Source organism: Buteo buteo, chromosome 5 (genome assembly GCF_964188355.1).
Source record: "Buteo buteo chromosome 5, bButBut1.hap1.1, whole genome shotgun sequence".
NCBI classification, from domain to species: Eukaryota; Metazoa; Chordata; class Aves; order Accipitriformes; family Accipitridae; genus Buteo; species Buteo buteo.
The window spans coordinates 13,755,299-13,779,922 of record NC_134175.1 but is presented as its reverse complement, the minus strand read 5'-3'; the positions used below and the strand labels follow the sequence as shown (position 1 = coordinate 13,779,922).

Here is a 24,624-nt window from a genome sequence, read left to right as displayed (position 1 = left end):
TATCCTCTTCCCCTGTGAGGAGAGGGGAGTGGGTCCTTTGTGCAAGGCAACCTTGAGTTTGGTGCTCTGAATCCTGCCCTAGATGTGTGCTTTGGGCTGAGAGGCAGTGTCAGATTGCTTTCTCCAAGGTAAAAGACTCATTCCTGCCAGTTTGACATGCTTGTTCTCATACCGGAGAGTTCAATTCAGAGTTCATAGGCAGGCATCTGGGAAGCATCTTGCCTGAAGCCACTTCCCTTCTCCATTGTGCACAATTTGCATTAAGCAGATTTGAACTCTGATTAGAAAAACAAAGTGAAAATCTGGAGCACAGTGAGATGAATGAAGTAACAGCCCAGACACGTTTTTGCTGGCAATTGCTGTGACCATTTCAAAGGGATTTTTTTGGTTCCATTTTATAAAATCTGTTCAGTTTTGGCAAGGAACAGTCCACAGTTTTGCAATAAACACTTCTGTCGCAGCTCTGATCTCAGCTGGTACAGAGCAGAAAGCCTGCATGTGTTCCCTTTGCTCAAGCAGTAGCAGGGGTGCATAGGTAGGAGGCAGTCCTGGAAGAGGGGGAATTCAGGTTGTGTTCCTGGCTCTGCTGCTGACTTGCCGCCACTGTGGGCATGTATTTTATTTTACCCAACTGCCCATTTGATCCAGACTGGTTCGAACGGAGCAAAGCACAAATACTTCCTGGGGGATATGAGTAAATTAAGATCTCATAATCCACATGCTTGTTTTCCTTTAATGCTGTCATTCCTTCTGGTCTATGTACATGTGCTCCCCTTGCCCTTCCTGTGTCTTGGGCGCTGGGCACTGCCCAGGAATTCTGTGTGCCCAGCACTGCCCTTGCTCTGGCCTGAAAGGAAGCAGTCTCCTCTCTTTCCTGATCTCCACAGTGGATTATTTTTTCTTTTCTGATCTCTACAGTAGAATATTTCCAAGTGGCTGAATTAGGCAGGACAGGGTAGAAAGGGTTCTACTTTTTGGGCCCAGATTAAGACAGTAGTCCAAAATAAAAATGGTCTGTTGCTTAATGGCCTCCCTGTCGGCTGTGCTAATGCAAGCCCTGGCCCCTGACTGCTTTCTGTGCCATTGCTTCTGATAGATTGCCACTGTTTGGAGTCTTCCCTGTTTTTATTAGCTTATACTTTAGAAGTTGGGTTTTGGACTCTTTTCTTCCACCGTTCTCTTCCTCCTTACATGTCTTTTCTGTCATGCTGTTTTGACTGTAACTGGTACATACCATACTGTGAGGTTCTCTCAGGAATCCGTTAGCCTGTTCTTTACCTGCCTCTTCTAAAGCCTCGGCTAAAATAGAGACTGGTAATAAGCATCTGGCAGCTCCTGTTCTTGTGTATTCCTGCTTATCATTTACCCTTTGTTTGCTGTCCTTGGGGCACTGTTTAATCTACTGATGGAAGTTAATAGGTACTAATCTTCCAGATGAGATCTCTGCATGAGATGCTAGTAAATGTCTAACTAAGGTGATACCTATCATCTGGGGCCTGTCTGCTGTGTTACTTGTGCTGAGGAGCTTGCAGTCTTCTACATACACAGCATCTGTAGAGGGATGCTTTTGCCTCCTGTTGTGCCTATGGTAAGGTTAAAGGAGTCATACAGAATTGGGGAATTGCACCTAAGAGTCCCATGTCCCAAGCAGTGACCTTGACTACCCTGCCTCACTTGTCGGACTAAAGGCTGGTGAAAAGCTCTGGTCTAGTTCCAGGTGTGGGGTGACCTCACAGGAATGCCCTCCCAGGGTTGCTTGTCATGCCGGCTGCGGTGACAATTTCAACTAGCCTGAAGCCTTCCCCTTGAAGGGAATTGTCATTGTGTGAAGCTCAGGCACTTGACCGCCTCCTGTTTTGGGTGCAGAGCCATGGGTGTCCTTGTAGGAGGCTGCAGGTCTGGAAGCAAGGGCTCCAGCTGCTGCTGTATGAGGTTGGATCACAAGCTGCTGTTTCTAAACTGCTGGGAGGTGCCCTGAAAGGGGGATCCAGTCCCTGCTGGTAGTAAGTCCCTGCTGACAGTCAGGCTTAAGAGCTGTGAGCCTTCCCCCAGGGCAGCAGGCCAGATGAGTAATTCTTTGTAAGAAAGGGCTTCCTTGGTCCATAAGGGTTCTTTATGAGGTATGCTGATCTGCTAGTTCAATGAATGACTTCTCCCTTTGATATTTACAATAATTAAAAGTGAACTGTGTAGCTCTGCTTAGTATCTGTTTCCCACAGGAAAGGACATGTCTCTTCTCACAGGGAGTTAGGTCTGCTCCCTTCAGTTGATGTTTTTTGAAGAGTAGGCTGCTGACAGGCTCTGTTTTGCACCATCACCGTATGGTGCCTTGCCCCTGGCTGGTCTTGTGCTGGCAGAACAGCAGCTCCCAAAAGTGTGGAAGTAAACGGAGAGCAGGGAGGAATCATTCTCAGCCTTTGCAGTCAGTACAGAGGATTTGTTTTCTTTTTTTTTTTTTTTTTTTTTTTTTTTTGCATCAGCCACCAAGGGGCGCCTCCCTGGAGTAGAGAGTCCTGGCTCTGGTTGTTCCTGTGCTCTAACAGAAGCTCTGAGTTAGCTGAGAAGGCAACCATGTGGAGATGCACCTCCACTTCTCAAACAGCCAAGGTCTTAAATGCCACTGGGCTTGGCATAACTGCAAGTGCTCTGTTTGGGAGCCCAGAGCGTCTGAAAGCTCCCTGCTAACAGGGGCAGATGCTCCCTTCATCCCCACCTGGGCAGCTGACCCTGCCTTGAAGGTAACTTGGGTTGGACCTTAGTTGATCTTTGTGCTCAGGTGGATCACAGATATAAATCGAGCCTGTGTTTTGATGTCCAGCGGCTGTTTGGTTGCTGCTTTATGCAGTACGGCCTGGGTGAAGCATGGGAACCTTCAAAAACCTTGGTTCCTTTTGTTGCTGATTGATTATTTCTAAAAGGAAAGGCTTGTGGTTGATGCTTTGGATCTCACAAGTTTCTACTGCCTCTATGCTGTGCTCTGCTAGTGGTTTTCAAATGTAACTGAAAATAAAAGCTTTAGCTGAATGACAGAATACCCAGCATTATAGTAGTAAACGTTCAACAGAAATTATCAGCAATGTAAACCCTCCTGCTTTAAGGCATGGACAAACCTCTACAGAGAACTTCTTAGGCAAATGCACTGTTTAAATAATTTTATCCTATAATGCTTACTGTGGGGAAGGAAGAGGTGTTGCTCTTACAAGTGATGTGATGTTAGAGTGAGGAGATAGGTGGACTGTGACTACTGTTCAGCTGGGCAATTCCTTTGTGTCTCTGAAGTGAATTAGTGGCAAAGTGACTAAGTAGGGATCTTTGCAATTGATGGAAACCAGTAGACAACCCTCATGTGGGAAGGACAACTTAATAGAAACCTGGTTTATTAGGCAAGTATTCTGTGTCTATGCCATTTTTAGTTCTCATGTATTTTAGGTACTCGTTTGGCTCTTGAACATTGGTGGATCTAACTGATTTCTGCTGCAATCGTTTTACCATTTGTAAATGTTTTGGTTGCTCTATAGCTAGCAATCTGTGAAAACAACTGTTATGTGTGTCTCATGTCAAGAAGCCAAATTCTATTTTCATGCTATGCTTTATTCAATCCAGAGAAAGCCACTGACTTGAGTGATACAGTGCTTTTGTAGCAAGGAGGAATGCGGCCTGAGGAATCATGACAGAACCTTTCAGTATTTACAAATGCTGTACAGGTTTTTGCAGCGGTGGCAGCGCAAGCTAAAGGGACGTACTGCTAACTTTGTTCATTGTAACCAAGACTGGCTTTGTTTTAAAAAAGGTTTTGAGGAGAATTTCATTTACCTCCCTCCCCACCCCATGAGGTAGCAGCACAGTAGACTTGAAAGCTGTCTTTGCCTGTAACATGTGGACATAGGCCCAGGTGCTATCCGTCCCCCTCCATTTTGTGAGACTTTCTGCAGGGGTTAAGGGAAGGATTTCTATGATGTTGTTGCAGCAGTGCCTGAGAGCTTGCTCACTAGGACCTAAACAGGCTCAGTTCCAGACTTTATTTGAATTTACCATGTTGCAAATAGAGATGGAATAGCTGAGAGTTGAAAGAAGGCTGTGATAGCCCCTCTTTAGATCGTCACAGCTAAGTTAGTTATCCTCCACTGCAGAGAGGGGTGAACTGTGGTCTTCCCCAGGGGCAAGGCACGGAGCAGGGTCTCAGAGACCCAGCAGCCATTTGGACTTGTGGGGGAGTCACTGCAGTTAAGCTTTGAACACATCCAACTTCACAGGTGTGGATGGCCTTGCTAATTTTGGCAACTCAAACACTGAAAGCATAGTTGATTCTAGGTATTTAAGTGTCTGGCTGCATTGAGGACCATCTCTTTACCTCAGTTAATGTCCAAAGCAGGAAGTATTTTCCTTTCCCTCCCCGCTTTCTCTCCTCCACCTATTCCCTGCAAAGCAAGCCTCTGCCTCCTGCAGCATGGCATACATACTCAGAGTGTCTCTGCGCTCTACTGGGGCAGGGGGTGCAGCTGGAAGTCTTTAATTAACAAACTGCTCTACATATATTCTCTTGAAGGTTTACTTCATGCTTCATTGAGATGTTTGTTCCATCTTGTTTCAAGGCAATGTTACTCCAGCTCAGAATAATAATCTTCATCCTAGATTCCATGGTAGTAAAGAGAATCACTTAAAACTACATGTCTGGTTTGTAAATCTTTTTATTAAAAGAGTTGTTTTTTCTTTTCCACAGTAGTAAAGCTTTGGCACTTACAGTATAAAAATAATCACTGATCATAATTACACCAAATTCCTCTTCGTCAACTGCATACTAAGTGTCTTCAATACATTTTATTCCCATATAAAAACACTTGAAGGTCAGGGGAACAAAACTGATAAATAACGGTATAAGATATAAAGATACAGCTAGAAAAAATACTAGGATCATTGAGAAAGAATTAGGACTGTGCATATTTTAAATATCACAGTGATTGGATTTACTGTTCCTATCTTATTGCTGGCTGCACGCTTATGTGAAAGCAGAAGTGTTTGGTGGACTTTCCTATTGCTAAACATCAGTAATGTTGTACTCAAATGTTCTTGGCATAGCATGGGAGCCTTTAATTTCTACACCCTCCCTCCCCCTTAATATTTTGATCCCTCACCAATTTGTGATTTAGCATCTTCTCCCTTTTTTTCTTTAAATTTGAAAATACTGACTAGTATTCAACACTTTGAGCAAAAACAAGACAATCGCTATCAATTGTGAGAAAAGTCTGAAACACTCCAAGAGTGGCGCTTGGAGAAGCTGTGAGTTGAGCTTAAGCTGGGAAAATGGCTCCAGAGCAGGAGGGCCATTCTCAAAAGATGCAGTTTTGCTAGCATCACTCCAGTTTGGATGGTAATCGTGGCACATAGGTATTTATACTTTGGTTTGTCTGTTGCCATGGCCGCAAGAAGTCTTGCTGGATGTTACTTTCCCCGTGGATGTTGTGTGTCTGCCTGTACATCTAGGGGCATGAAACACTCAATTGGGCAGTTGACGTTCTGTCAGGAGGGAAGGAAAGCAGTTAGCGCTCTGTCCTGTAAGGACGGACACTTCTGTGGTGTGGTTTGGGCTGAGAATTGTTGCCAGCCCCAGTAGCTGTTCAGCTTTCTCAGCACAAAGCACACAGCTGGTTTTCAGCAGCAAGTGAGCACTAGGAAATTGCTACATGCACTACCGCCTCAGCCAGAGCATGCAGGCACATCCCAGCACAAGAAGTCCCGCTGATGTGAGTGTGGTACTGAACACTGTGTGTGGAAGCATGAGCTCAAGTGTCTATTCTGTGCTGTGCAGAGTGGTGGTTTGCTGGATCAGTGGCTATCATGCACTTCTGACCAAGCAGAAAGCTACACGCTGCTCTTATCCCTCGAGCCCTGTACAGACCCCCACATATCTGTGCCATAGACCGGACTCTCAGCTAAGGGAGGGCAGAGAAGGAAAGTGTACTCACAGTGTTTGTGGCCTGGTGATATCTCTGTGTAAACTGTGTATAGGTGTGGCCAGCAGAGCCTTCAGGGGCCACCTCCACGCTGGGTCTGCGGCAGTTGTCACAACGCCAGCCCTGGAGAAACAGAAGGTGCATGCACCGGTCAGACCCCGCTGATGCGGATGGCCAAGGGGCTGCCAGTATCCACACATGTGGGTACAGTTCCACCAACACCAGTGAGGTTATGCCCATTTTATACCATGCAGGCCCTGACTCCAAGTCCCTGCAAGTACTTAAGCTCTCCTACTAATTATTTTTCTTCTTCTATGGGCTTGTTTTGGCCACGCATTAGACACCATCTGACCTGAAACCCAGCAGTCTCCAGCACAGCCCTCCTCTCTTCATTCCCTGTGTTCAGCATGCCAAGTCCCTCCTGCTTACCTGCTGTCCTCCGTAACAAGTGCAGGAGCAGATGGCCCCAAAGTACTCCTTCTGCCACTGCTCTCCAACTTGGTACATTTTCCCATCATCATAACACGTGGTCTCATCTGTGGAGGAACAAGAAGAGCTCAGTTGCACGGCCTGTGCTTGGCTTTAAGCATTCTCAGAGCAGCTTGGCGATCAGAACAGGAGCCTCTGGCCAGTGAGCTCTCCCTGTTTGACTGGAGGCTCACTGACTGGCAGGGGGAACATCAGTCATTTTTATAGCTCTCCAGCTTTAAACTCAAACATGAGGGTATTTGTGTGACAAGAGCAATGCACTTTAGTCCATAGTGTAAAGCCTAGAGGATCTTCAGGTGACAGGCCCTGCAGAAAAGTCCTTTGTTACTGATTAGGGTAATCTACACCACTTAGTGCAGTGACATGTCCCTCTTGTGTGGCTCCAGGGCCAAAGGCAGACAGATGCTGAGTGTGCTGTGACCTTAGCTAACAAAAGAGCATTTTCTTCTTTTTAAGAATGGGAATGTGAGTTTTATGCCTTCAGCTCCTGTGAGAACAGGTTCAATCTGTCACTAGTTCAGCCTCCAAAACCTGAATCAGGCACACTGATACTCTGCTTGCCCCCACAGCAGGACGTTAATGGGAATGCCCCGAGATGCTGAAACTTCCTGAATGGGAGCTCAATGAAATTAACATCAGAAGGAGACTTACGAGGTTCACACTTGAATTCTCCTTTTCCATTTCCAAGGCAGGTGCAGCTCATCACCTGGCCATTCTCCCCCTGCCTGTCCCACTTCTCCCCGATCTTGTAGTTTACACCATTATCGTGGCACCACTCTGGAGAAGGCAGAGGAACAAGAGAAGCAGGAGTTATCCCCTACGCTGCAGCGATATAGCAGGAGGAGAACAGCTTGGTGTTGTCTCAGGAACCCAGAGAGAGGCAGGAGAAAGAATCTTTCCAGCTCATGTAAGTCCCACAGAGGAAATGGGTTCCTGCTGGAAATGGATTCAGCTCCTGCAGCTTTTAACTGCTGAGGACTGTTACAGCTCTAGGAAATGGCTAGAGGCTCTTAGGAAAAGAGTAAGTAGGATGTGACAAAGAGTGGGGAGGGGGAGAAGAAGAGAAATGAAAGAGAATTTAATAGACGTGGGGCAGGAAGGGAGAGAAAAATATTTTAAATGCTCTTTTTTGAGCAAATACCCAGTAAAACTGTATCACAGAGACTGAAAAACACAATGGGTAAGCCATGTGTATCAAAGATGAAATATAAATATTAATCCTGTAGAACAAGTGTCTTCCCTGCAGTCACTCCTCTGAGTCTATGCAAATTGCAGAAATACCCTCTTTGCTCAGCTTAATCCACAATTTAAAAGCACAATTTAAATTAGTTGGATATGTGCTGTGTTAAAGCACTCAATCACAGACTTTTGTTCCGTTCCCTTATGTGAAGTTTGATACTCTTCCATGTAAACCACAGTCCTGTAAAGAATAAAAGTTAGTGCCCCAGCAGAGGTGTTGCCTGCTTGACAGAGCTTCAAAGAACAGCTAAAAAAATTAGAAAACTGGTTCCACAAGATGCTTTGCAAAGGCTGTCTGCAATGCAGAACAGATGCTGTAATACCCTGAAATCCACACAAGTTCTGTCTGGCCCACTGCAATGATGTGTATAATAGGAGTTGAAGATTCAACCATAATTCAGTATTCAGAGCTGTCCTCTTAAATGGCTACTCAGATGCTGTCACATAGGCATCTTGCCTATCTCACTTTTACACATTACCTAGACATACCCAGCAAGGGTAGGGAAAATAAAACAAACATTTAACTTTGGTGAAAAAGTCATTACGTATCAATAGAATATTGATTGTTGCTGATGCAGTGAATGGCAATACTAGATAAGCTGCACAGCTCAGAAGCAACCAAAGTTTTCCATCACTTCTCATGATGCAAAACACTGTTTTGGTTTAAAAACTTAAGAGCCTGCATTCATTTGCATCATGTTTGGATGACATTGGTTCTGTCAAACATGCCATTAGTGCTCAGGGAGCTTGGAGACAGGGATGGTCAAAAGCAAGCTACTCACTAGAAGAATCACATCTGAAATGACCACTGCCAAAGCCTAAACACTGGCACCAGAGTTTAAAGCCTGTTTCAGATAACCGCTCCCATTCCTCGCCAATGGAATAGAAGGAGCCAGTGTAAGTATCAAAGCAGGTGTCGTCAGCTGGCTGGTTTAGTCCTTCAGACACTGGAACGAAAAGAAACAGTCATCACACACAGCAATAGGAACTAGTGAAAGACAGAATGATTTTCACTGAATACATGCTTTTTAAAATTTTTTCTTACAATATCCTGGCAGTAATGGAGCTACCCCATGGGCATATACTTGATGGTTCTGTCAGCAGTCCAGACGCCCTGTGATTTATTTTCCATTTGCATGTGTCAGAGCAGTTGAATGATAAAAAAACCTGACATGAAAGCCATTTTCATTTTGATTTGCCAAGTTTCAAACAAGTGTGAGTTTTCACATTTGCTGCTGGAAAGCAACAACCTGACTTATCCTATTTTTAAGAGAAACGTGCTGTGAGATGCTGGGGAACAGCAAGAAGTTGGTAGCTGTGTGTGCACTTTTTGGGGGCACTTCAGATTCAAGCTCATGGCAGGGGAATGGGAGAATGAGACCAGACCATGCTGTTGGACAGACTGATTTCCACCTTAGGGGTGTGCCTTGATTGGAAGGTGGGTGTTTTACAACCACCAGTTTGGTGTGTGCTGATCAGGGTCAAGAGTTAATGCCCTCGGTTCAGTCTATGACAGACATAAGGCAATTGGGGTGCTGGAAGGGGAGAAACAGCCTTATTTCCCAGGGAGGTGGGGGCAGTAGGAGGCTGCATGGAAAGGCTTAATGGGTGGCCAAAGTAAACCTTAACTCTTCATTTCCTCTTCTCCCATCCTGTCCTCCTCTTCTTTTTGACCTCAAAACACACACAAGAGATGGAGGGAGAGAAAGAGTTGTGGACCAGACGCTTGTGCTGCTAAAAGCAGAGCCCAGGCCCCACAGGGTGCATGTGGGCTCTGGGCTTTCCAGCTGTGGCAAGTGCTGTCTTGGACCACAAGTACTTGTGGTTGGTCACGTGGCTTGTAAGTGCTGCCTGTTTGTGCTTAATCAGCATCTCTGCAGGCAGCCTGCCCTGCTGCCAGACCTTTAGGATGATCTAGCAGTGCTGCTGGATAACCAGCACAGAAGCAGTGGCAAATGACTGACAGAGCAGTTAAGCTGGCCACCAGCACCTTCCCTTAAGTATGATGTGTTACTGTGACAGGAGATCTTTGCTGCTGGGCAGGAATCTGCAACACCACTGTCATCCCAGACATTCTTTGAGAGCAGTATGTACCAGATCTCTTGCTCTCTCGGGCACTGACCCTAGACAAGTGTATGCAGCCTCAAAGCACGTTCTTCATGATTAGACAACAGAACAGCTCCAGTCACACCATCAGCATGTCAGTTATCCAAAACCAGTGGACTTCACAAATCACTCGTCCCAGTGCCCTGCTGTGAACTCTCCTTGTCAGGAGAAGTTTCCTTTCTGAACTATTCTCAAGCCTGGGCACCACGTAGGTTGCCTTGAGTAAGCAAGATGAGTCAGGGACAGCACAGGTTCACCTAGACTCCATAAAGCTTTTACTTACCAGCATTGCCAACTGTGACTACCTCCTCCAGCACCTTTTGTCTCCGGTGATCTTTCAGGGCTTCCACTATGATGTTGTAGGTGGCCCCTCTTGTAAGACCAGTGAGCGTAGCACTGGAGGAAGTGCCAGGAACCCTGAACTGCAACAAAAGGCAATGCGAAGTCACTGGAAAGGGAAGAGTGATAGACTGACTTCTATGCTCTACACCTTGATGGAGCCAGCCCATTCCCCTTAGACATTCTGAGAACTTCAAACAATACCAAGTTAAACTTGACTACTCTGGACTATGGTTCATGAGGGATATATTATTACTGCCATTTCAGAGAAACAAGGGAGACAAAAGGAGAGGAGCTAAGGGAGTCTTTTGACTTGGAGAAGCAGCACCTCAGTCTTTGAAACTCCCAATCATCTCCCTGACTGCCCCCTTCCCTGGTGAAATGTTGATACTGACAGCATGTCAAGGGCTTTCTGTTTTAGCAATTTTATCCTGTAGCCTTCTCCATGAAGGAAAGGAAGGAGGCATTTATCCTGCTCTCAGCTACATGTTAGTACAACTTTAAGCCAACTCCAACTGTCACTCCCTTAACACAGTAAAGACTCCCAAGAGACATCTACTGCCACAGGTGAGGCTAACACCATTCCTCTGCTAAGACCGTTCAGTTACCTGCAGAGTATCTTCATCCTGGCTGACTGGCTGACATGAGATGATGTATTCAGAGCTCTCCAGCAACGGCCTCCAAGAGATGGTTGTTTGAGAAAGAGCTTCTTGACCTGTGCTGTCGTTGCGCCTGGGCCCACGGGAGTGAGGGTATGAAGGTTCAACTATGATAGGCACTTGGTACCCAGGGATTTCAATTGCTTCATCTACATTTGGTGGTTGCCGCCTCGACCCTGGCCTAAGGGGAGTTGCTGTAGTGGGTACAGGCCGTCTGTAGCCATGCTCCTCAAAGAAGACTTGTTGACCCTGGTGTCCTATTGTCTGCGGGTGCCCAGAGGTGCCTGGAAGTTGGATACCGTTTCCATTGTCATACCTATTGTTTGTGAGGTAAGGGGTCCCCTCATCAATGGAAGGTACGTCGAGAATGTCGGGTTGGTTGGGGTGCGGTCTGGTAATCAACGTGGGAAGCTCATCTAGCCAAAGAAAGGTTAGAAGCCATAAAGCAGAGCGTGGCAAATTAACAATGGTATATTAAACACCTAGAGTGGATGCTGTACACCGCTCCAAGCATCAAAGATTAGCAATCATCCCAAGATGCAACACACTTTTTATGACCTCGTGATTGCGGAGGTAATTTCTCTCTATATATATATTTATATACTATATAAATATATGTATATCTTTCATACATAGGCGTAAGAAGTGTGTTGGAATGAAAATTTCATACAGCTGAGCAAAAGTTTTGAACACTGCAACCCAAAGAAGCCACCACTGCTCAAATTGAGAAGAAATTATTACAAGAGATATTCACAGGTTATCAGTTTAAGAAAAATCACTGGTGTGCAGTAAGAAACTAGCTCCTTGATCACATTTGGATATACAGCTGATATTTTGCTTGCTACAGGTATCTCAATGTCACACTGTGGAGTGTGAAAGTAAGAGAAATTCAATGGGCAACAAATGAATAGATTCCACCTTTGATGCCATCATGTGCTAGACGGAAATGTGAATGTTAACCCTAATTTAATTATCAGTTAGGTACCCAGGCAAGAATCAAGCACCATGCATGTTGTTCTGTTCTTAGCGTTCAAACACAGCTATATGTGATTAATGTAACTTCAGAATCTTACCTACTGCATCCTAGAAAGGAAAACCTCCTTACAAAGCCTATTTGACTCATAAAAAAGGTGTGGCTGAGTGGTATGAACAGGATATTTTAAATAACAGGATATTTTGAATAAAATAATAAATTATTTCAGTCCTGAGATTGTATTCTTCAAGTGGAAGACATAATCTCCTATTGGCACACAACAATCCAGAGCTTTGTTTTACCTGTCCTTTTTCTGCCAATCAGGGGTTCACTTTTTTGATTGTTCTTCACAGCAATGATGTAGATGGTGTATTCAGTTCCTGGTTCCAAACCTAAGGAGGGAGGAAGGACATAAAGCTATCATAAGCTTAAAAGCTGCTTTTCTTTTATGATTATGTGTGGGATCTAAGGCAGAATGAGAGGCGGGTATGGCGATAGTATGGGTATGTGCATTTTGGATCTGAGGTTTTCAGGACAGTACAAAGAGTCCAGCCTCCTGCTCCTCAAAGCGAGTTTGAAATCTGACCATGGCAGCTGGGATCATGGACGCTGCAAGCATGAAACATAACAAATCTTCAAAATGTGTGACTGATGAGGTGCCAGAGTCATCGGCTTTTTTCCTTGAATGGATGATAGTTGTGGTGGCAGTGGAAACAAACATCTATGGATTGTTCAAATTTGATGGTTGATCGGATTAGTGAAGTGTATTGTGTCTGTAGGACAGGTGTGCTTATAAAACTGCTGTCCGTCATTAAAGGAACAAAATTTTGTCTTTCTCTTAGCTGACCATCAAACAATTTACAATTAGGCCTTCCCCCTCTCTCTTCAAATTTAAGTGTTTCAGGTGAAGAGCTCCCCAACAAAACAGAGACAGGTACCAGTAATAGTAGCCTCGGTGGTGCTGGGCCGAGGGCGAGGCAGAACCTCCTTGGCTGGTGAGCCAGGTTTCTCATATCTGATGATGTAGCCTGTGATCTTGGCTCGTGGAGGCTGCCAGGTAGCCAGGAGGGAGTTGCTTGTGGTTGTAAGGAAGCGCAGGTTAGAAGGAGCATCGATAGCTAGGTGAAAACAAAAGGAAACAAGTCAAATGCAGTAAAGGCAAGCATATTCTTTACCTGAACTGCATCATCTGATGCCCTTCTCAAACTCAGTAGTAAACCATATTGCTGCAAGTCATAGTAAATATTATACGTGATCAGATATAGACAACTTCTGCCTGACCATATGTAATTACTGTGTTAGCATGAGCAGAAAAATCAGACAAGATCATTACCAGTGGAGGCATCAATCACTACTGGGGAACTGCGTGCATTCTCGTTCAGAGTGTAAAGGTAGATCTTGTAGTCATTGCCAGGTTGCAAGCCTAAAATGAAGTTGAAACATAAATGTTAGCTAATTGAGGAAGCCATCTAAAAAGGGCATCAGAATGTCTTTTAGTGTACCTTCTGATATGACCCTGGAAGCTCCTGCACTTACAGAAGCACCTCACTTACCAGTAATAATGTAAGTCCTAACATCAGGGCTGATAGTCCTTTGAATGGGGTTCTGGCCACTCGCTGGGATGGCATCAATTTGGAAGCCAGTGATGGTCTCAGTCTTGGTTCTCCAGGTAATGGTGATGGTTGTCTCGGTGGCATCTGTCACGCGGGCCCTGCGAGGGGGACTAACATCTGCACCAGAAGGAAAAGGTCTCTTGTCAGTACTGTGGGGATTGTGAATCTTACCAGCTAAGCATTTGTGAAGGCCTTTGATGGAGCTTTGTATAGATCATAGCTTTTGAGACAGAGTAAGAGCTCTGCCTCTGGGTCTCTGCATCCATCACAAAACTAATTGGTCATTTGTGGAGGATCACTACTTACTTTCAAGAGTGGTGACCACCCCCTGGGCTGGTCGGCTGGTCAGAGAGTCCTTCAGGGCATACACGCTCACTTCATACTTGGTTGCTACCTAGAATGGACAAAGTTATACCATGTTATGAGAAGGACCCGGCACAGTGGGAAATACTCCTGCCCTCGTTCGGTGTTTGGTGGAGCCACATTTCTTGGGTCATCAGTTACTGAAGTAACTTACTGAAACCTTAAAATAACTCAAATCAGTAAAGGACTGACATGTTAATTCTAACTATTTCCAGCTGTAATATGAGTAGACATGGACCCTGATAATACTAGTAGTGCACATGTGCACACCCAGGAGCAGAGGAAATCCTGGAAGAAGCTTATTTGTCATCCCTCATTTTGGAATCTGTGCTTCAAAGCTGAATCTTCAGAAAAAACTAATTTACATTCTGTTTTTCCTGTGGTGAATGGATACCATTTGCTATGATAAAGTGCTCTTTCTGTGAAGAAAAGAGAATGGTGGAAGTTACAGCATGATCTTTTGTCCTTGACTGCATCAGACCAGGAGTCCACTTAGATTAGAATGTTTTTCAAGGCTCATTTTTGAAAATGATTCATAAAACTCCTTAAAAACAGATCAGTACCTTTTTAAGATAGCAGAAACCATAAAAGCAGTGATTTTCAGCCCTTTCCAGTTCAGAAACTCCCGAAATGTTTCCAGTGAAGAAGACGGCTATATAGCAAATTTAGGTCTACTCACAAAAGACTTGCATTTTTTACTTACATTTTGCAAATGTCTTAAAAATAGGCAATAGACTGCCAGAGCTCCCACATCACAGCTTGAAAACCTCTGCATTAGGTCACTTTATCTGACCACTTTTGTAAAGATGTGTAAAAGCATTTTACTGGGTTCCTGTTGATTGTGAACATGATAATTTGCATTTGATTAAGGCATCCAGTCTCTCTGTGCTAAATGAGGAAGGGGAAAGAGTGCAGATTCAGCAGGCCAATTCCTTGCCTTTTAAAAACTATGGTAATGAGTAGTTACAGCTGATGGCTAGTCAGACTTCAGAGTCAGACCCTTAGGAGCTGTAATGATCTACTCCAGCTGAGGTTCCTGACCCAGGAATTTGAAATCACTTCAAGTTCTCCTAACATCTCCTTCCCACAACACAGTCTGCATTACATAAAGAAAAGAGTTACCATTAATCCAGACACAACAGCAGATGTACTGTCTGGAGAAAGGTTGATTTCTTTCATAGGTCCAGTCTTTTCTTTGGGGTTCACTCTGACTCTGTAGCCAGTGAGGCGAACATTTGGTGCATTCCAGTTGACGGTAAGACTGGTGGGAGTTACCTGAGTAAACTTCAGGTTTGTCGGTGGTGGAATTGCTGCAAAAATCCGGATTGGCACATGGTTAGTTTAAAGAAGACAATCTTGGATAAAACAATATTTTCTCCTGAACATGAGAGATGTTTAGGCCTGAAATATGTGGGCAGGAAAGTGGTGTGCCTTCTGCAGATGCAGGCATAAAGCACCATGGAAGGGGACAATGCATTCAGGAGATTCTCAAATCTACAGGAACACTTTTCAGCAGAAATAAGGAGATCTGGATGCTTCAACCCTCAAGTTAAGTGAGTAACAACACTTGCTGTGACATAAGGTGAAGGCTTCGGGAAGTGCTTAAATCTGTAGTAGCCCAGCCTGTTTTAATTCTTCTGCCTGTCTCTGCTTTTCATCACACAGCTAATAGTTTAGTCCTGCTTCACTTGCCTATCTCTGTTCATTTCTAAAATACGATGGATGATTTACAAAAGTAAGTAGGAAGCAGGCACAGGAATTGCAAAGAGGATATAAAAATACTGCAAATGCAGAGGGGAAGCATTTTACAGCCACTTACACAAGTGTAAATTACTACACAGAGAGCAAGGCAATGGAAAAGCAGAGCTGTGGTGGCCATAAGGCTCATCACGCAAGGGTCTGTTCACGAGCTAACACATCTGATTATCTTTAAAAACAAATGTTTGCATAAAAAAGGACCATCCATTGAAACATTTTCTTGCCTTACTGTTGGTAATCCTTGGGCTGTAAACATGGGAAAAATATACCTTTACCATAGTGCCTGCTATTAGCATGTTTCTGTGAAGTATTCTGATTTTATAGAGTGGAAATACAAGATAATTTTCCCTTGTTGCTTTGCTCAGAGCTCAAGCTAAAGCCCATGAGAGTCAGTGGAAAGTCTTGAATGACTTCAAATATGCTTTTGAACAGCCCACAAAGGGTAAACCACAGAGAGAGGGTTTTAAAAATTACTATATTTGCATTCCTGAGAGGTAGTCAGCCAGCTGTTTCAATCATTACAGCACCTTGGTTCCGTTTAGTATAGCAATCTGTACACTAGGAACCACTGTCTTCATTACACCCCTGGAATTATAGTGCCAACTTTTCATCTACAAATGAATGCGGAACCTTTATTACAAAGGTGCTACCTTTGTAATAAAGATGTTTGGTAATGCTGGAAGCTTTGCAATGGATTCTATATTGCTGGAAGTAATTTCATCTCAAGCAATTAGCTTCCTTGTCCTTTTTCACAAAGGTATTTTAAATGTATTCTACATGAAGTTGGATCAGACTGGCACATAGGGGACTCCCCCAAATGGAGCATGTCCTCTTCTTGTCGAGGTGATGTGAGCACAGGGTGTGGGCATGCACATTGGCTGTGGTCCTTAGGGCAGTACCAGTGAAGGATCTGGAGGCTCTGTGAGACCTGAAGGTTAAGCAACCTCCTAGCCCTTCATGCTGATCTTTTGCTCCATCCAACAGCAAGGACCCTGGGGGATCAAAGCTGCCCTAATCTCTCTGTTGCTGGTAACTGCCTCTGCTTGCAGGTGCCCCATATCCTAAACACAAGACAAGAGCTTTGTGAGAGGGTGGTTCACCATGAATTAGGCCCCATGACTAGGGACTGGACGTTACTGACCCACTTGAGGACTGAGAGAAGGCTATAAGGTAACATCCCTCCATTCTCTAGAATCTGCTCCTTCAATCCTGCTGATCTTTCCTGCATTCCCTGCCTTCCCTAATGTGTATGTAGGCTGACTCTGCTGACAGCCAGCTCTCCAGCACCAAGTAAGCCATCTCTCAAGAGCAATCATATCCCCTTGGCTGCCCCTGGGGCTTCCCCAGCACGGAGCACCAGTTGCACATGGAAGCACACTTTACCCAACAGGGCAGAAGCCACTGCTGCCATGACCTGCTGGGTGGTGTAGTTAGAGGTGTACCTGTGGACTGGGTCCCAGTGAGGGGCAGGCTCTCCATGTCATCGTATATGGCAACGATATTGATAGTGTACTCAGAACCTGGTCTGAGGCCATGCAGCTCAGCAGTGTCTTCTTCGCCACCTGGGGCCGGCAATAGCTCATGGATTCCATCCTCAGGGCTTGAGTAGGTCACCCTGTACCTGGTGACTTGCCCCTGCGGGCTTTCCCAAGCAATTTTGATGGAATCAACATCCACCTCAGTGAATGTTAGTCCTTTAGGGCGGTCAATGTCTGTTAGGCAAATTAACGGTAAGAGGTTATGTGATAAAAAGCAGGTTGTGGGTGAGGAAAATAAAAAGCATTTCTATTACATGCAAAGCAGTTTTCAGTTTTGCGCAGGAAAGGGGGTACTTGATTCTCCTCTTGTGCTGCACCTTGCACACATGCTTACACCCATGCAGAGTAAGGCTGAGAGTTTGCAGGTGCCAGACAGGAGGAAGGCAATCTTGGCCTTGTTGAAACCAAAAGGACTTGCATTGCCACCTTCAAAGCAGGCAGGACACCAATCCTTACCTACATTTGAGTCCCCTTGGCACTGAAACCCCTTTTACACAACTCTAGCAGCATTAAACTACCTTAAAGTGGTCAAGAGAAAAAAGAAATGGGAATTTTAAGACCCATTTCTACTATCAGAACCAGTAACTGGTTGCTAGTGCTAAAGGCAGCCAGACAACCCACCTGACTCAGTAAGTTTGGATTCATGCTACATTTGCTTTTCACTATTGTAAGCTGCTGTGCAAAGTGCCAGTCCAAGGAGAATCAGTCCCACTATTTTCTTTCATAAATTAATATCCAATTAACACACTAAATCAAGAAAGCAAATTACTCAGTATATTATATTTTAAAATCAGTTAGAAACAAACTTTTCAGCTTTGTATTGAGTGCATAGGGAATGTCCACAGGTGCAACTGGGTGAGATGCACACTTCCTAATTAGACCAATTCATCAGATCTTCCTAGCAAGGTGGGAGCTCACTGCTAGACAGCAAGGTAAGTGAGCCTTGCTCCAGAGAAGTCTAGTGTGGCTACCACAGAGCTATACCCATTTGTAAATGGGAGGATCTGGCATATCATTTTTATATGGGATCCAAATTATGCTTTTCTATAAGACTTCAACTTTTTCATTTGCTATGTTATATTAGTCCTGAATTTTCTACATTTTCTAGTTGGCAAAGGTGATTTTTGTCCAGGAATTTGTTGGCTTGAAATCGATGTGGACTCTCTTCCCACCTCTGCAAAGCTTCAGAGAAGCTCCTGTTGCCTTTAGGACAATTCTGTAAGTATATGGGGCTGAGCTGTGGTTTTGAATACAAGCCTGAGCAAGGGCATAACATGCATGCAAATCCCTACCCCAGAGGTGTCCCTGAAAAAAACACTTTACATCAGATATCCCTTTGAGTTACATGTTCCCTCTTGCCTCCTCTTTGTGTCCAGAGCAGTACTGCTGTTTTGTACAGGCAGATAGAGAAATTCGAGGGCTGAGCTGTCCTTTCTTTTGCAGTGCTTCATCCCAAGTTCTTGATGTAACTCATGTGGCTTCCTTTACTCCCTTACACAGGCCAAGTGCTCCCAAGCCCAGAGCAGTCCCTTAACAGTAATCACCTTTGCCACCTAGCTCCAAGAAAGATCTTTGCACATTTTTTCCACCGATTGGCCGACAGCAAACAAAACCCCAAAAGACTTTCAGGCTTTAGTGAAAGAAAATCAGAAGTGCAGCATTTTGAGGGGGTGGGGAATTGCATTTTGCCAGTGTTTGAGGGAGAGGGACTGCATTTTTGCCAGCATCTGCAATTTGGGTGCATGGTACTTATCACAGGGCAGACCACCTTGCATTCTCCTGGAGGCTAGGCACCTGCCACTTGCTGTCACTGGGCATGGTAGATTCAGACATCGACAGATAACATTTGTTTTGTGACCGTGAAGTGAAATACGTACTGGTGACAGCTGTCTCAACCAAGGGGAGGCTCTCTCCGTTCTGATTCTGAGCGTAGACACTGACCATATACTCAACTGTGGGCTGCAGGCCTTCAATAGTGACTTGTGTTTGATCTGGCAGGAAAGAAAAACATTAGTCCATCTGCAGCTTTGTGCAGCTGCAGAGAGCTGTCCTTGATTGAAGGGCCCGTATGAACCATACCATGAATAAACGTCATTAAAACAAGACGGGATTGACAGATCAAGTTTGCCTTTTGCTTGCACTATGCTTCTCTGGCAGTGCACGACAAGGCATCTGCAATTTGTACCTGCTCAAAGGCCCCACAGGCAAAAGGGCAGGTTAGCACAGTAGAAAAAAATAAAGGAAAAGACCAGCTTTCATCATTTTCTGGGGTAAGACTGACCACTAACCCAACTGCATTACAAGCATCCCTGAGTGTTAATCTCTGCAAATACCACAAAACACACTGTGTTGCCGAGAGCAACCTGAGAGCTGATGAGGCGGGCTCTATGGTAACGAGGTCAAGCCTGTAGTGTATGTGACTGAGTCCATGCTATGACCAAGGGTCACATTATGTAACCTTCAAAGGATTTCAGAGGAAGACTTCCTGGATGCTAGAAAATCCAATGGCATTTCTTTGAAATCCAGGTGCCTTTCAGAGACACTGAGGTTGCAAAGAACAAACCTTTGCAGCACAGTGGTATCAAAGATATGTGAAGCTTTTGGGGCAAAAATATGCCCTAGCTTCTCCTGGGTAAGACCCAACCGATGTCAGCAGGACAGCAAAAAAAATAGGTACAAGCAGGAGAAAGTTTGGCTTCAAGCATATGCCTAGTGCCTGATAGTGTTGATTCTAGCGGTCATGTCTTGTATTGTTTATAGATCTGATGAAGGATGTTGTGTACTCTTACCTGCAGGGACATTTTTAGTTTTTGTGGGCCCATGTCCTTTCTTGGGGACAGCTGTCACCCGATACCCTGTGACGGGGGATGTTGAAGGGAGCCATCTGATGCTGATACTGTTGTCCTGGACGTCAGTAACTTGCATCTGGGATGGTGTGTCTATTTCTGGGCAACAAAAGCAGTTTTTTCTGAGGATATTGGTACAGGAAACCCCCCCCTCCACTGTTGCCTCCTAGCTGAATTTTATTCTGCTCTTTCTTTTCTAGGCTGTGCTTTTTAGAACAGAAAACACATGTTGTATTTATTTGTCCCTCATGCTAGCCCAGAGCAAAAAATCCTTAACTATGATGTGGGGGTGACTGACCTCGTATCAATGTTAGTTGAGGATTTTTGTTGTTTTAAAGGCTACTAAATGCCTTTATCTGCAGCTACAGTAGGAGTAGGATTAGGCTATCTCCAGATCAGGAGTGAGACGACAGTCCTGGAGTTAGAAAGTCAGGTCTCATCAGGATCACATAATATGGCAGTGCCCCAGAAGCACCAGAGTTAAGCCAACAGTGACCCCATGATATGAGGGCCCAACAGAATTTCCACTCTGCAGTAAACAGTCAAATATTGCTTGTAACCCCATCTGGACTCCACAGGGTCTCCCTCCTCCAAAAGTCCAAGACCACGATCCCCTTCTGTGTCATGTCATTATCATGCTGGGCCACCACGATATGCAGCTCCACTGAAAATGAGAGGCTTACAACATAGCCCATGACTTCTAAAAGAAACCAGGGATCAGTGATACAAATTTATGGGGATAAGCCAACACAAAGATGTAGGGTTTTTTTGTAGTTTTTTGTTTTGTTCAAACAGGTCTCACCTGTTTTGTAGGTAACAGTGACTGGCTTGCTACTGGCAGGGCTGTCTCCACGGCCAGTTACAGCATACACAGTGATGGTGTAGTCTACACCAGGTTTGAGGCCAGTGATGGTAGCAGTGGACATGGTGCCAGGCACTGTAAACTCCTGCACAGGGCTGCTTCCACCTAAGGAGGGTGGGGTGGAAAAAGAAATGTAATGGATCTCTAAATTATACATTTTAAATCATCACAAAAAACCTGAACAATCCTATATGCATCAGATTGAACATAGGACCCTGTTGATTTCAGTGAATCTCAGGTCAAAGTCTTTTTCAGACCAACCCAAGGAAAAGAATGAAATACATACACAGAACCACATCTAAAATGACTGGAGTGCTCCAGATGCTCTTTTTGGTAGACAAAAAATGATTTGCTTTCCTTTGTCAAATATAGGTGCCTTATTTTTTAATCTTCTCCAAGTATGTTGCAAGAATCTCAGAGATACAAGAGTTTGTCTGCTGCAGTCAAACTTGCCTTTGCCATTTTCTGTAGCTTCCTAATGGCCTCAGAATAGAGCTTCTGGTCTGTGACTGGCCATAGCAGCCTGCTCTCACCTGTTTCACCATAAGTGATCCGATAGTATCTGACTGTCACTGCAGGCGCATCCCAGGAAATCACAAGGCTGGTTGGGCTGGTGGGGGTGACTTCCAGGTCCCTCGGAACATCAGACACTAGGAAAAAAGAGAAGTGAGAGAGTTTAAACACAATTAATGTATATCGGCTACGTATTCCACCTATTATATCATGCTCCTCTGCTACTCATCTAAGTTCTAGCCCAGTGCACACACCTCTACAAATGATATATCTGGTTAAAAAACCATCTGGCATTGGACTAGATTCAATGAAAAAAGTTCTGCTGGCTCTAAAGATATCTGACTTGATCTGAAAGTAGCGTGGGTCCTCCAACCTTTTTCTAAATCAGTATCACAGGTGCCTTCCTCATGAGCAGTTTCACCAGCTCATGGTAGGGAAGATCTGGTTTAACAGCAACTACTTTGCTAGAAGACACCCAAAATCCTCGAGGTAACTTTTAGCCAGCCTTCTCTCAAGGCTTACCTGTTGTTTGTTGGCCAACCAAGGGCACACTTTCCTCTCTGCCATTGATGGCAATGATGCTGACCACGTACTCAGTCCCTGGGAGCAGGTTGGTAAGGGTGATGGAATTCCGCGAGGGGGGCACACGGTCCTCCTTGGGTCTGCCAGCACCATGCTCTGGGTGATGCCGGATTTTGTAGCCCGTAATGGTGGCACGAGGAGCAATCCAGTGGACAGTGAAAGAGTTAGCAGTTATATCCGAGAAGTCAAGGCCAGTGGGGGAATCAAGACCTGGGCATTTCAAAGAGACAAGAGACTGAGCTCAGCTGAACTACTGGTCATGTTTCGTTAAGCTCAGTACCACGACACTGCCAGATCCTAAGCCAGATGCTATTCAGCTGTGGAACTAAACACATATGTGTTCAGGATCAAAGCGAGATAAACAAGCACTGGAACGCAACTGCAGGGAAAGAGTATATGGCACACACAGACAACACAGAAAAAAACAACACACATGACCAGCAAACTCTGTTACCCAGTTACGAAACACGAAAGTGATAGATATGATAGGCTCTGCCTAGGCTCGTTCTTGGGCAGACACTGTTGGTACATTCACAACAGGGTCTACAATGTTCTATTTAAAACCAACAGAAGTTCTGGCTCTCAGACATAATGAGATGTGAGATTTCTGAGCATTTCCCAAGATGTGCATCTGCATTGCTCTTTGATATCTAGCTGATGCCCCATCAACGAGGTGACAATACATAAGAAAGAACAACAAAGTCCCATTAATGAATCTTAATGGATGGCACATGTGTCTTAGGCTGCGCCTAAGTACCTGTTTTCTGGATTCCAGACAAAGGTGCACTTTCATGTTGCTCAGAAACACTGTAGACTCTCACCAGATATTCAGTACCGGGGAGCAGATCTGTGGAGTTTAAGTACAGGCATTCAGACATATTTCTTTACTAATAGCTAGAAGTCACTCAGCCTACACAATTTTAACTGTGTTTAAGGGGGGTAATCAGGTTTTGCTTGATGGAAAATCTGAGCCTCCAGGACAGTCAAAAATTTAAATCAGTTCTTTTTGTGGCATTATGGTTGCTTGCAATGTTTTAGCCTGAAGGAGCACGGTATCCTGTATCATTGCTTCATTAGTTTGTGGAGACTGGCTAGAACCAATTAGTTTTCTGCAAGGTCCCTTCTAGTTATCTAGTAGTTTAGTTATGCACCAGGCCAAAGCTTTAGCTCATATAAACTGGAATAGGACCAAGGATTTCCAACACAGCTATTCTAACTCCGATGAGCTCCACATCTGGTCTTTTATTCTGAAAGTGGGTATTGTCTCTCACTCAACCAAGCTCATTCTAGGATGGAGAAAAAAAACTTCAAATATAACACAGCTTTTGCAGCAGCAAAAATTAACATCGGCTCTTTGAAAATGCCCACATTTTGTTGCCACGTCCTGTAAGTTTCCAAACAGTATTTATTTTCTGGTACTGAGCATACAAAGCCAAAGGAGCAATGACCTTTTGCACATTCTGATCCTCTTCCTGAAGCTCTGCACTGCAAGTCCTTGACACTTATGGCAAACCAGGTGAGTAATATGTATTTACTCTTAATACCTAACCAGGCTGCAAATCAATGCAATTATCCCATAGTCTGATTCATCACTGTCCTTGGATTGATGGCAAAAAAACTTTCCCATGGTTTGGCTTTAACTTGGGTAAAGCAAGCGGCCAAACCTCATTTAGTGTGAGTTTGTATGAGGCTACTTCAGCATCAGCTTAGATCAGCCGAGAATTTGGCCAGTTACACTTAGAGCAAGCAATTTTTCTTTTGCCTCACCTTATGTCATGTCTCCACCTATATATAAGGGGCTGCTTATATTTGTTTGGCTTATATATGTAACTTTCTTACTTGTTAAGATCACCATGTTGTCTGAGGGTGAAATTGTCAGCTCTGCAACATCTTCCTCTTTCTTCACAGGCGAGTAGCGCACCAAGAAACTGTTCAGAACGATGGAAGTTGGTGCAGTCCAAGTCACTCTCATAGTATCAGGCCCCACATTAGTGAAACGGAGATCAGTGGGAGGAGGCACAGCTACATAGCAAAGAACAAATGTATCTTAGTTCCCTGATTCATAAAAGTTGATCAAGATGTATGTTCAGGGTATCACCAGAGAAAGTATCTCATGCATCACAGACTACTGTGTCAGACCCATGCAAACAGACTTCTAAACTACAGTCGGTTCTACTATAGTTAAGAGAAAAATATGTCTGTACTACTGTCAGGCTCCTTTAGCCTCTTGGCAATTCCCGATACTTTAAATATACCCTGTGGGGCTAATTTGAAAACAAGGTAGCAAGTTTCAGTAATGTGCTTCTTGCAGCTGGATTTCGTATTACAGAAGCGGAGCCAAGAGAGGTTTAAAGTTGCCATACAGCAGCTTACAGATGGAAAAGTAATCTCATCTAGAATTCATACATGCACACACAGGAGAGGAGAGGGTATATCACTAATTTCCTATGACTCTACTTCTACTTGTGTCGAAGGATTTACAGCCTCAGGATTTTCAAAGACAATAGGATTTCATGCAAGAACCAGTTTTCAGCTCGCCTTCTGCTCATGCACTATAGAGACCCTTGACGGTGTGGCATGGCTGTCAGTGGCATGTACTCAGGGAGCAGCCTTTCATCTGCATCATTTGGGGCATTGTGGAAAGAGTGGGGCCACCACTGAAAAAGACTGCTGGAAGCTCAAACAGCTATCAAGGCTGAGCGTGTCTGCTGAACTGCTCCGCCCTCTGGCACTCTATTTTGGGGAATCACAGTTTAAAAGTCTGGCAAATATACAGCTCATGTTTCAGGCTCT

At 44.5% G+C, this 24,624-nt stretch overlaps 1 protein-coding gene across 4 annotated transcripts in view; it reads right to left on the bottom strand.

The window, feature by feature from the left end:
• Positions 1–4,672: 4,672 nt before the first annotated feature.
• The window catches only part of FN1 (fibronectin 1), a 54,581-nt gene continuing 34,629 nt past the window's right edge, over positions 4,673–24,624 (bottom strand). For 2 of the 4 annotated variants that reach the window (XM_075027907.1, XM_075027909.1), the window contains 21 exons: positions 23,671–23,853; positions 22,589–22,678; positions 21,772–22,041; positions 21,270–21,386; positions 20,677–20,841; positions 19,818–19,973; positions 18,906–19,019; positions 16,933–17,202; positions 14,855–15,042; positions 13,676–13,763; positions 13,310–13,486; positions 13,090–13,179; positions 12,695–12,874; positions 12,059–12,148; positions 10,733–11,199; positions 10,069–10,207; positions 8,462–8,626; positions 7,092–7,217; positions 6,381–6,487; positions 5,964–6,074; positions 4,673–5,514 (listed from right to left, as the gene is read on the bottom strand). In XM_075027907.1, the coding sequence (XP_074884008.1) occupies positions 5,440–5,514; positions 5,964–6,074; positions 6,381–6,487; positions 7,092–7,217; positions 8,462–8,626; positions 10,069–10,207; positions 10,733–11,199; positions 12,059–12,148; positions 12,695–12,874; positions 13,090–13,179; positions 13,310–13,486; positions 13,676–13,763; positions 14,855–15,042; positions 16,933–17,202; positions 18,906–19,019; positions 19,818–19,973; positions 20,677–20,841; positions 21,270–21,386; positions 21,772–22,041; positions 22,589–22,678; positions 23,671–23,853 (3,368 nt within the window). In that variant the 3' untranslated portion in view covers positions 4,673–5,439. The remainder of the gene's footprint in view (positions 5,515–5,963; positions 6,075–6,380; positions 6,488–7,091; positions 7,218–8,461; positions 8,627–10,068; positions 10,208–10,732; positions 11,200–12,058; positions 12,149–12,694; positions 12,875–13,089; positions 13,180–13,309; positions 13,487–13,675; positions 13,764–14,854; positions 15,043–16,932; positions 17,203–18,905; positions 19,020–19,817; positions 19,974–20,676; positions 20,842–21,269; positions 21,387–21,771; positions 22,042–22,588; positions 22,679–23,670; positions 23,854–24,624) is intronic. The other 2 variants (XM_075027908.1, XM_075027910.1) reach the window with 1 other exon arrangement.